We start from the raw sequence: 12,527 nt of genomic DNA on the forward strand, positions 1-12,527 counted from the left end.
AGGGATCAGTGCAGCCTGGCGATACTGCATATCATTTAAAAGGATCTGCAAACTGTTTTAGAGATGCCACTTAAATTCGTTTTAAGTGCCATCTCTCCCTTTGCTTCCTTAATCTGTAAAATGCCAGCATACCACAAAGTGCTGGAGAAAATCTGTTAATAGGACTGTGTGAAACACGGAACTATGCAAAAATATAACCCACGGATGGACTTGAAGGAAATCAAACGACTCCCAGAACACACGTATGCTTTTGCCATTTAATTATTTTCTTTCAGGTTCTAATTTTTCCACTTTTACATTTGTCATTGTATTCACACCAACATTCTTAAGTGATATGTCTTTTGAGATAAATAAGGGGTTGATTTTTTGATGTTTTTATGACCCTGCAAGTTACGGTCGTCTAGCATGGTCAGTGTGCCACGGGCACCTGTTAATGGGTGGAGTGTTCTGTGTCCATTAGTTTCAGTTGGTTGGTGGTGCTCTGCAGTTCTGTATTCTTGCTTACCTTCTGTACGCTCATTCTGTTACTGAGAGAGGAGTGGGAGTGTCTCCAGCTAGAACTCTGCATTAGTCTGTCTGTCTTCTTGGTTTTTTCCTTGTATACACTGAAGCTGTTTTTAGGCACATACACTTCTAGCCTTGTGTCTTCTTTGTGAACTGGACCTTTTATCATTAGAAATTTGTGTGCTATTAATATAACCATTCCAGCTCTAAGGTAGTTAGATATCTTTTCCCATCCCTTACTTTTAACCTACCTGCATCATTTGCAGTGAGTTTCTCAGCGACTGCATATGGGAGGGTTGTTTTCACTTGTGTGTTTTGACCATTTTCATTTTCACTTAATGTAATTATTGGTGCTGGGATTTAGTTCTACCATATCTTTTCTCTTTTTTAGCACTATTTTTTGTTCTCTGCTTCCCCTTCACTGTGCTGTTTTAGGTTACAGGAGCATTTTTCAGTACTCCACTCTCCTGTGTCTGTTACCACTTGGACTCTTAACTCTTTGTGTAGGGTTTTTAGTGGTTGCTCTAGAACGCAAGGTTTTTAATTTTTAAGTATCTAAGAGTGAGCTTTTTCTTTTTTCAATGACTATATTCTCACCTGTTGCCAGCTTCTCATATAAATATTGTAAATGCTCTCCTTTAGGTAGCTCTGCTTCTGGTGTTGAGGGAATTTCAAAATCTGAGGAGCTCTGGGAGTCTGCAGTGGTGCTAAGATTTAGCGAACTTTTCTCCTGAGGTATGTGTATCCCACTTCTTAGAGCAGTTGGTTCTCCAGCACTGGGAACGATCTTTATGTCTTGATTTCTGTGTTTCAAGTCAGAGTGAGTCTCCTTTGGACAAAGTACACTTTGTTCCATCTGGGAGGCAGGAATATGCTCTTTGATTCTTGGTCTGTAGCTACCTTTGTTTAAGAAGGTAATATCCCCACTCTTTCTCTCTTGGGATGATAACAAGACAGTATCAGATTGGCTGTCCCAGCCTTGACTCCCTTGTTCAGATATGTGTGTTGACTGAGAAGAATTCTGGGAAGAGATGTGAGTTGATTCCCCATCAGAGTCACTAAAAAGCTTTGGTGACTGAGAGCCCCCTGCCTCTGTGGAAGAAGAGGGGTTTTCCAAACCCTCATCTGTGATTTCATCATTTCTTTGAAAGAATACTTCCCACTGTGGTACTTCTACATCAGCCTTTGGCTGCTGGTGGGTAACGGCACCCAGGTCTTCTTGAGACGAAGCTGGAGTCTGTAATTCTTCTTCACTCTCACTGTTAGATTCTTCACAATCTACAAAGTTTGCCCAAGGAGAGGTTTGCATACCCTCTGCTTTGAGGTAGCCAGTGCTTTGTCTCTGTTGTTCAGGCTGGGGTTGTGCTGCGGTCATTACAAATACCTCAGGGTGAAGAGTTAGCTGGTATGGAGCCTTGTGCCTTAGTGGTAATGGCACAGGGTCATCAAAGAGGTCATCTTCCTCCTCTGCGGAAAAACAAAGGAGAAATATGGAAAACACAGAATGCAAAGGGAGCCAATTTGTGCTTTTAATTTAAAATCCAATTTGTGGCATTTAGCTATGTTTTCATTTGGTGGAACTGCAAATAATAGTTCACTCTTCTTTAAGAAAAAGGCCCTTTAGGATATTTTGAATAATTTAATGACTGCCTATCAACTTCTGCCAGATTTTGAGTTGAGAATATAGATCTGCATTCCCCAAGTAGGTCATAATGCCTATACTATTGGTTCTCAAACCTGGCTGTTCATTAGTCTCATTTGGAAAGCTTTTTAATTTTTTATTCATTTATTTACATAATCTATAGCCAACATGGGGCTCAGATTCATGACCCTGAGATCAAGAGTTGCATGTTGTTCTGACTGAGCCAGTTAGGAGCCCCTGGAAATCCTTTTTTAAAAAAATACAGCTTTCTGTCTCTCCTTTTAGACCTACTGACTCCCTGAAGGTGGGACCCAATATTTTGATTTGTGCTTTTATTTCTGTTCAACAGCCAGATTTGCAGACTGTATGCTCTGGCATGGACAGTAGTCTCAGGAGCATTTAATTTACGTGGCAAATAGTGGATACTCAGTGAATTGGCTGAATTCACTGCACGAACTGGAATGTTCTGTAAACATTTTGATACCTATTTTGTGCACCTTATGGGCTAAAATGTGTCCTCCAAAGTTCCTAATTTGGAGCCCTAGCAACAATGTCCTGTATCTGGAGATGGGACCCATAAGATGGGATTAGTGTCTTCTTAAGAAGAGGAAGACAGATCTCTCACTGTCCTCCTTTATGCATGGACGGCATGTGGAAAGGCCAGGTGAGCACACATGGAGGTGGCGGCGGTCTACAACAAGGAAATGGGTCTTCTCCAGGAATCAAATCTGCTGGCACCTTGACCTTGGACATCCCAGCCTCCGGAACTGTGAGAATATCTGTTGCTAAGTATCCAGTCTCTGGTATCTGTCACAGCAGCCTGAGCCAGCCAAGTGTACGAGGCTATGATAGATACCAAAGGGGACAAATGTGCCAAATGGGGCTCGCTTTGAAGTGGCACGAACTGGAAACCAAGGAATTTACTGTTTTGTTTTTTTAAGCATGTTACATTAGCAATGTAAAAAAAACCAGTCCCCTTAAATTCTTAAAAGGAGGAAACCTTACTTGGAGAATGAAATTCTCATAAATTGAGTAGGCATGTAATGGCGGGGGTGGGGGTATACACAAATACTTTCACCTTCTAATGACACCTTATCTAAGAAGAAAATTAAGTGTTACCTTACTACCTTATAACTACTTATTTAAAAAGATAACATTTTTCCAGTGATAAAGGATGTAGTTAAAAGCTGCTTTTAAAAAATGGACCACAGAGGTCAGGTTGCTCCTATTCTACCAATGAGGAGACCTGCCTAGGGAGGTGTGACAAGACTCTGGGTCCAGACACGATCAGTTGGATTCCTGGCTCTGCCTAATCCTTAAGCAATGCTTTATCTCCTTTTCTGAAGGACTTAAGGTGGCTAAGATATCTAGTGACTATATTTGGAATCATTTTCAGCTCCAAGGTATAGCTTTATTTCAAAACACGGAATATAAATTTGTTTTTGCCACAATTAACATTTTAGGCAATATTTCTATATCTCTAAGCTGAACAGTTTCATATTCTTAGATTAGTAACTATACCACTATCACGGTATGATGTTTCAACTGTAAAACTCTTTACAAAACATTTTTCACATTAATTCTTCTAACTTTTCTGTATGTATATATCTAAAAAACAGTATACTTATACTGTGAATTCTTACGATATAAAAATTTTAAATTTATCTATATGAAAATGGAGGCATCTAACAAAAAGTGTTAACAAGCTGATAAGCACACCTAAGCCCAATTTTAAAAGGACAGATACTACAATTCACAGATACTTTCCACTGTCATGTCTGTATAACCATACTGGGCAACAAATGAAACACCTTTAATTTCTACAGTTTAACCCAATAATGAGAGGTATGAGACGGACTTAAAGTGACGTTAAATGTACAAAGATGGATTATACCATTATATAGCCATAATGCAACATATGCAGCTATTTTTTTTTTTTAACACAAAAAGGTTAACTGCTTTTCAGCTTGTATGCACCTCTACACTTGTACAGCTATTAGTAAACAGCCCTTGCACAAGCCTGCAAGTGTCCCTCCCCCCTACCCCAGCCTGTCCACCTCTCCACAATCCCAGCCGGAAGTCTTACACAACTGAAGAGCTTCAGGACCCTGTTCTTGCACTATGGTTACTGCTATTCTTGGTGGTGCCTAAACAATGTTTTTTTAAAACATTTTTAATGCCTCTGAGTTCTGGATATTTATATAAATGAATGGGGAGAAGGAAATAAAATGCTATTCAAAATAATTCAGAGTTGTGGCATTCTATAGAACTATTTTCTCAATTAACTATAATAATTTATAATAGTATTAAGGGGTGCCTGGGTGGCTCAGTGGGTTAAAGCCTCTGCCTTTGGCTCAGGTCATGATCTCTGGGTTCTGAAATCAAGCTCCACATTGGGCTCCCTGCTCAGCGGGGAGCCTGCTTCCCTCTCTCTGCCTGCCTCTCTGTCAAATAAAATCTTTAAAAAAAAATAAATAAAATATCAGAGAACAAAGAGCTTTATTGAAATGCTTTTCAAAAGAGGTCTATGAGAATGACTCCTGAACTTGCCCCTCAGAAAAATCAGTTGCTCTTAAGATTTGTCTAGTACTCTATGGGCACTAACACTGATTTGCTTCAACAGAACATATTTAACAGACAAGAAACTGAAAAACGGCCCCCACACAATAGTATAAATCACCACAGACTTTAAAAAACCACAGGCACAGGACAGAATTATAAAGTCAGTGACATGGACCAAAGCAAACACGATTCCTAGGGCTTACAAAACACATCTAACCCACTATTAGACTGACACCAGAGGGTTGCTGAAAGATCTATACCTATACAAACTATAAAAATTGCTATATTAAGGAATAAAAATGCTAAGGAATCAACAAGGAACAAAGTCAAAGCTAACAACAACAACAAAAAAAGCAATAAAATGGCAAAACAAATGTCAGTCTGGAAACTCAAAACTAGTGGCCCAGGGTGCCTGGGTTGCTTGGTTGGGCAGCTGTCTGGCTCAGGTCATGATCCCGGAGTAGCAGGATTGAGTCCCGTTTCGGGCTCCCAGCTCCACAGGGAGTCTGCTTCTCTCTCATGTTCTCTTTCACTGTCTCTCTCTCAAATACATAAAATCTTTAAAAAAAAAAAAAAAACTAGTGGTCCAATAAACACACAGACAAAAATAAGTGGCATGGGGTAGATGTTTAAAAGGTTTCTGCTTCCAGCCAAGAGTAATGGACTATAATTAACTTCTCACCTGAAATTAAGAAACCAGACAAAATATAACAAAGGCTCTCAAGAAATCAAACATCAGGCAATGAAGGACAAGGACACCTGAGACAGAAACAAATGAAGGGAGCCCTAAGACTTCCCCAGTTAACCTGGTGACCGTTTCTAGGCAGGACGGGGACACCCAGGTAGAGCTCAAGAGCATCATGTAGTTGAGAAGGTGTGACTGCGAGTAGAGAAGCCACGGCGGCAGGAGGACAGAGGCCTGGAGAGCGGGCCCCCTCTAGTGCTCAGCAAACTGATCAGTGCATGCTTGTGAGCTAACTACCTGAGGCCAACGAAAACTTACCCCAAAGAACTGAAAGAAACAGTGCCCAGAATGCACATGGTGCTAGGAGCATGCCTGTTCCCGACAGCCAGAATGGAACCCCTCATAATTCACAGGGCAGCTGAAGAAGCACTAAAAGAGGCCTTCCTTAGTAGTGGGAGAGTTAATTCTAGACCAAATGCCCTGCTCCTGCCTAACAAGATGAAAAACAAAACACAAAAGGATCACACTGTAGCCAAGCTGCTTAACCACATGCCAGAGCAAAGTGCATGAATATTCTTTGAAATCCAAAATTAGAACCTAACAAGGTAAACTTAAGGTAAACTGAAATGATCCAGAAAACATGGGAGTGATCTTGGATTAAGCAACAGTTGATTACAACACTGAAAGCACATGAAGTAAAACACAAATTAGATTGGACTTAATCAAAATTCAAATTTTCACACTACAGGAGACCCCATCAAGAAAGAGAAAGACAAACTGTAGACTGAAAGAAAATATCTGCAAACATATCTAATAAAGGACTTATACCCAGAGTCTATAAAGAATTTACAATGCAGTAAGATCAATAATCCAATTTAAAAATGGGCAAAAGACTGAAGCAGACATTTCAGCAAAGAAGATAAATGGCCAATAAGCACATGAATTAAGCTCAATATAAATAGAGAAATGCAAATCAAAACTATAATGAAATACCTCTTTATACCCACTTGAATGGCTACCCTTAAGAAGTGTGAGCTACAATGTGGAGAAAAATGGAATCCTCAGCTAGTGGGAATGAAAATGTGTTCAGTTTAGAAAACAGTTTCTCAGTTTGGTAAAATGTCAGAACACAGATTAACTGTATGTTCTGCAATAAATGTGCCCTCCTCCCAATCCACACGTTGAAGCCCTAACCCCCAGTGTGGCTGTATTCGGAAATGGAGCCTCAAAGGAAGTGATGAAGTCAGTAAGGACAGATTAGTGCCCTTAATAGAGACATCGACCCTCTCCCCCTACAGCCTTCTGCCCCGGGCACAGGCCCAGGAAAGGGCATGTCAGCACATCCTGATAGGACAGCTACCTGCCTATAAGCCCAGCAAAGAGGCCTCAGAATGAAACTTACTTTGCCAGCACCTGGATCTTGGGACTTCCAGCCTCCTCAATTATGAGAAATGCCTGTTACTTAACTACCCAGTCTGTGATATTTTGTTATGGCAACGGTCACCCCCACCATCATCTGGAAATGCTATTCCTGTGTTATTTACCCCAAGTAAATAAGTCATGTGTCCACACAAAGTCATGTCTGCAAATATTCAAAGCAGCATAATTCATAACTAAAAAGCAGAAACCACCCAAATGTCCACCAACTGATGAATGGATACATAAAATGTGGCAGTATAAAGGAGTAAGTATTGATACATACCACACAGATGAACTCTGAAAAGGTGATGCTAAGAAGTCAAGCACAGAAGACCAAATGTTGTATAGTTCCATTAACATGAAATGTCCAGCAGAGACAGATCTATAGGGTTAGTGGTTGCCAAGCTGTGTGTATTCACCAAACTTCCCAGGATTCTTGACTTGACTTCAAAATTTATAAACGTACAATAATCAAGACAGGGCAGTAGGGTTGTCAAGACAGAGATAACAGAACATTAACAAAAAGTCTGGAAGTAGATCCCCACATATATTGTCAATTGATTTTCAACAAAAGTGTGAAGATTCAGTAGAAAAAAGAGAACTCTTTTCAACAAATGGTCCCAAGAGCACCTGGATGTCCATATGCAGGAGAAACACACACACACACACACACAACACTGCACCTCTAGTTTGCACCATACACCAAAAATAAATAGAAAATGGATCATAGACCTAAATGTAAATCCTAAAACGACAAAAATTTCTACCAGGAAATGAAGAGAAAATCTTTGTGACCTTGAGTCAGACATAGAGTTCTTATTATACAATCAATAAATAAATGAACATTAGTAAATGTAGCGTCAAAATTTAAAATTTCTGCACTTCAAAAGACTCTGTTAAGAGACTGCTGATGAGTCACAAACTGGAAGGTTTTGCAAAGCATGCAAATGATAATTTATATCCAGAAACTCGGAAAGTTAATAAAAAAGTAACAAAATAATTTTTTAAATGGGTAAAGATTTGAACACTTCGCCAATGAAAATATATGGACACCATATATGGAAAATATATGGACACCATAAAATATATGGACACCAATAAGAACATTAAAAGATGCTCAGCCTCACGAGCATTAGAAAAATACAAATTAAAACCATGAGATAGCACTGCACACACATTAGGATAGCGAAAAATACTGGCAATGAAGTAGAGCAAGAGAACTGGCAAGAAAGCAAAATGGTCCAACCACTCTGGAAAACAATTTGGCAATTTCTTAAAGACACAGCTACCCTATGTCCACTCCTAATATGAACGCATACATCCATACAAAGATTTGTACATGAATCTTTACAGCTTTATTTGTAATAGCCAAAAACTGGAGACAACCCAAATGTATAATAGGAATGGATCAGTAAATTGTATATCCATGCAGCGGAATACTATTGATCAATAAAAAAGAATGAACTATTGATACCTGCAACAGTATCAATAAATTTCAAAATAAATATGCCAAGTGAATTAAGCCATATTTGTATGTGATTATTTTAGAAAATTTTAATTTATCGGATAGCAGATCAGTGGTTGCCACAGCAACACAGCAAGACAACAGGAGGCAAGAGGGGCAGCTGGGAAGAATTACAAAGTGGCAAAGGAGACCTGGGGGTAATGGATATTTTCATTATCTTAGTTATGGTGAACGCCTCTCAAGTATATGCATATGTAAAAGTCTATCAAATTGGACACTTTACATGTGCAATTTATTGTGTATCAATTATACCTTGGTAAAGCTTTCTTTAAAAACCCTACAATTAAGTTTGTAGATACGAAGGATTAGAAAATGTAGTACGTGATAGCTATAACATCTGAAAATACAACTGTTTTCCTAGAACCTGTCCTGGAATTTGCATCTTAAGGTTTTCCATTTGATTCTAAGTGAAACGCAGAAATGGAGATGGGAAAGACAGGCTTGGATTAGAATTCAAGATCTGTAAACAACTTCTCAAACTCAACACCCAAAAAAACGGATAAATCAAAAAATGGGCAGAAGACATGAGCTGATACATGAAAAATATTCATCATTAGCCATCAGGGAAATTCAAATCAAAACCACATTGAGATACCATCTTATGCCAGTTAGAATGGTAAAAATCAACAAAGCAAGAAACAAATGTTGGAGAGGATGTGGAGAAAGGGGAACTCTCCTCCACTGTTGGTGGGAATGCAAGTTGGTGCAGCCACTTTGGAAAACAGTGTGGAGGTTCCTCAAAAAATTAAAAATAGAGCTACCCTATGACCTGGCAATTGCATACTGGGTATTTACCCCAAAGATACAAATGGAGTGAAAAGAAGGGCCATCTGTACCCCGATGTTCATAACAGCAATGGCCACAGTCGCCAGACTGTGGAAAGAGCCAAGATGGCTTTCAACAGACAAGGAGATAAAGAAGATATGGTCCATATATACAATGGAATATTACTCAGCCATCAGAAAGGATGAATACCCAACTTTTGCATCAACTTGGATGGGGTTGGAGGAGATTATGCTGAGTAAAATAAGTCAGAGAAAATCAGTTATTACATGGTTTCACTTATTTGTGGAACATAAGGAATAGCATGGAGAACATTAGGAGAAGGGAAAAATTAAGGGGGAGATTGGAGCCGTAGACGAACCATAAGAGACTATGGACTCCAGGAAACAAACAGAAGGTTTTAGAAGAGAGAGGGGTTTGGAGGGGATGAGTCTTAAGGAGGGCAAAGAATCCCAGCCCCATCACTCACTTCTGACTGGACCTTGGGAGATTTATTTCACTCTCTAAAATTCATTTTCCTTGATAGTAAAATTGGGATGATAGCCCTTGAAGGTTTGGGGTTTAGCTGTAATGTATGTAAGGGACCTAGCGCAACACCTGCCATATACAGCAGGGGTTCAATAAATGCTATCATTCTTACCTACTCTTTTTGGGTCATGTATTAGCTCCATGGTACAGTAACAGACCCTCCTCCAAAGCAATTTAACTTCAGAATCCTGACTATGCAATCTGGCTGCTGTGAAGGAGCAGAGCTTTGCTAGGAATCTGAAGCTCCGATTTCTTCCTCAGAGGTTACCTCTGCTCTTCGCCGGAAAACCCAAGTAGCAATGAAAACAGGCAGGAAAGTACAGAGAAAATCCATTAGTAGAAGCACTGCTGATCAATCTGGTTGGAAATGATGACAAGCAAAGTTCCCATTACCAGCATATACTAGTATCTTAGAGGAAATGTGCAAGATTAATAGCACAGCCTCTCCTTATGGCCTACACAAACCACAGGGCCTACTTCCAGAAAGCGGAGAACACAATTCAATACAGGCACAGTTCTAAGGTCACTTGTTTTAAGCCTGTGAAAGAGATTGGACTCCTGGCTTCACAGGCTGCGAAAGGAAGGAAAAGCATTTCCTGAGAGCATGGTGACAAGTCTGAATGACAAGTCCCAGGCCCACCTCTGCCCAATGAAGCTTTCACCAGACCAGAATAGCCTGGAAAAAAGTTTTGCATGGAAACCCACACCTCTGAACCCAGGGCCCATTTTCTTACCGGAGTCGAGGTGAGTTTTTCTAGCTCTCTTCAATTTTCCAAGTGGTTTATACTTCGGCTCCGTACTTTGGGAAGATCGGCATAAAGGCTTTAAGCTGAAACGAATATGAATATTTTATTTTTTCCTATGATGCTAGAACATAAGCATCATTTACAGAGAAGATAAAAACTTGGCCATGGGGAAAATCATATAACTACTTTTAAAAGCCATGTTTAATAATGAAAAAACCACTTCACTGTAATAAAGTGGTAAAAGCACTTAAATACAACCCATCACACAGCTGCTAACTGTAGGATTGAGTGAAGGCTAACCCCTGTACTTGGTCTTGCACTGCGGAAAAGCAGGTCCCTATTCTATAAGACTATCAGGTAATACAGTGACACCTGGCATTCACGGAATATAGGACAGCTGGCTGCTTACTCTTCCCTGTTTAATGGGGTTCCTAAGAATCTCACAAATTTTATCTCCTCATTCTAGAGGCAGAAAGCTAAGGCACAGTGATGATAAAATATGGAAGTGCACGGAAATGACTTCTTTCCTTTCTGGAGGGCCTCACTGCCAACTGCTTCCTTGTGTCAGATTCCCAGAAGCCTTTAGGGTTACTAGAACATATCACTGGAAGAAAGCCGCCAGGCTCCCAACCAGGAAAGTACTGACAGCCATGTCCATCCTACTTACAGTCCTGCCCTTGTCCTTAGGCCCAAACCTAGTCTCAGAATCCATCCTGTTCAACAACAGAAATTCCACAAGGAGCAACTACTCACATTTCTGCAACTTTATCCATAGTGGTGCCTATTGGAATGACATTTGGATATATGTTCACAGGACAGATGTAGCTCAAGAAATCTTTAATCTAGAAGAAGGAAAACAGAATGGCTCGATTATCTCTATGCTGAAAAATCTGGGTGTTAAAGAAGCAACAAAAGGGAGGGCAGGAGAAAGAGCAGCAGGAATTTCTTACGGTGCGGTTCTCGACACTAGCCGCACGGGGGACACCCGGGGACTCTTCGGAAAGAAACAGCCAACTCTCAGGCCCGCCCCCCAAAATCCTACTGAGCTACTGTGGGGCCTGGGAATCAGGATATTAAAACGTCCTTCACATGATTCTGTTCCACAGGAAGGACTAGGAATTACTGATTAATGGAATTCAAAGATTCTATTTTCTTTTTAAGATTTTATTTATTTGACAGAGCGAGAGAGCACAAGCAGTGGGGAAGGGCATAGGGAGAGGAAGAAACAGGCCCCTTGCTTAGCAGGAGCCCATGATCGGGCTCAATCCCAGAACCCTGGGATCATGACCTGAGCCAAAGACAGATGCTTACCCAACAGAGCCACCCAGGTGCCCCCTATACTTCTTTAAATGACATTAGTTTCCTTGTCTAATAAAGTCACCTGCAATTAACTAATTCCCTACAAGTAAATTAGAATTAAGCTGAATACTTAATACACACAAGGAAACAAGGTCTTAGAGTTGATTTCTTTTCTCCAACAAATAAAATAAGGAAATTACATCTTCTAGGTTTATTCTAATCTAGAGGAAAATTACATGCAAAAATGTCATGAGTACCTTGATTTTGTGCAAAATTTAGAACACTAACCAGAGGAACTCTGTCACTATTCCTCAAAACATCTCTACAACACGGACAAGTTTCAGCGTTGTTACTCATTGGTGAGCAGGTGACCTTGGTCAAGTTACCTGAAGTCTCTTTAGATTCTTCATCTAAAAGTATAAGGAAGATAATGCATCTGAAGTGTCTGGCCTGGCACCTGGCATATTTTTTTTTTAAGATTATTTATTTATTTATTTGACAGGGATTATAAGTAGGCAGAGAGGCAGGCAGAGAGAAAGAGAGAGGAGGAAGTAGGCTCCCTGCTGAACAGAGAGCCCAATTCGGGGCTCAATCCCAGAGCCCTGGGATCATGACCTGAGCCAAAGGCAGAGGCTTTAACCCACTGAGCCACCCAGGCGCCCCTGGCATATGTTTAACATTCAATGAAATTATCCACCGCAGAGATGACAATGACAACACAAAGGTTTTTATTCTCTTCTACAAGTGGAGAAACTGAGCTCTGAGTAATTTTTAGAACCCAATTTTACCAAATCAAAAGAGGTAGGAACCCAGGGATTAACAGTAACTCCATAT

General features: G+C 40.2%; 1 protein-coding gene across 1 annotated transcript in view; it reads right to left on the reverse strand.

Moving 5' to 3' along the window:
- Positions 1–243: 243 nt before the first annotated feature.
- The window catches only part of DCLRE1C (DNA cross-link repair 1C), a 39,613-nt gene continuing 27,329 nt past the window's right edge, over positions 244–12,527 (reverse strand). Inside the window, 4 exon segments of the mRNA XM_004774860.3 lie at positions 244–1,086; positions 1,088–1,971; positions 10,383–10,477; positions 11,148–11,236. Of these exon segments, the coding sequence (XP_004774917.2) occupies positions 1,060–1,086; positions 1,088–1,971; positions 10,383–10,477; positions 11,148–11,236 (1,095 nt within the window). The 3' untranslated portion in view covers positions 244–1,059.

Source organism: Mustela putorius, unplaced genomic scaffold (assembly GCF_011764305.1).
Source record: "Mustela putorius furo isolate JIRA1106 unplaced genomic scaffold, ASM1176430v1.1 tig00003913_pilon_pilon_pilon, whole genome shotgun sequence".
In the NCBI taxonomy this organism is placed as follows: Eukaryota; Metazoa; Chordata; class Mammalia; order Carnivora; family Mustelidae; genus Mustela; species Mustela putorius.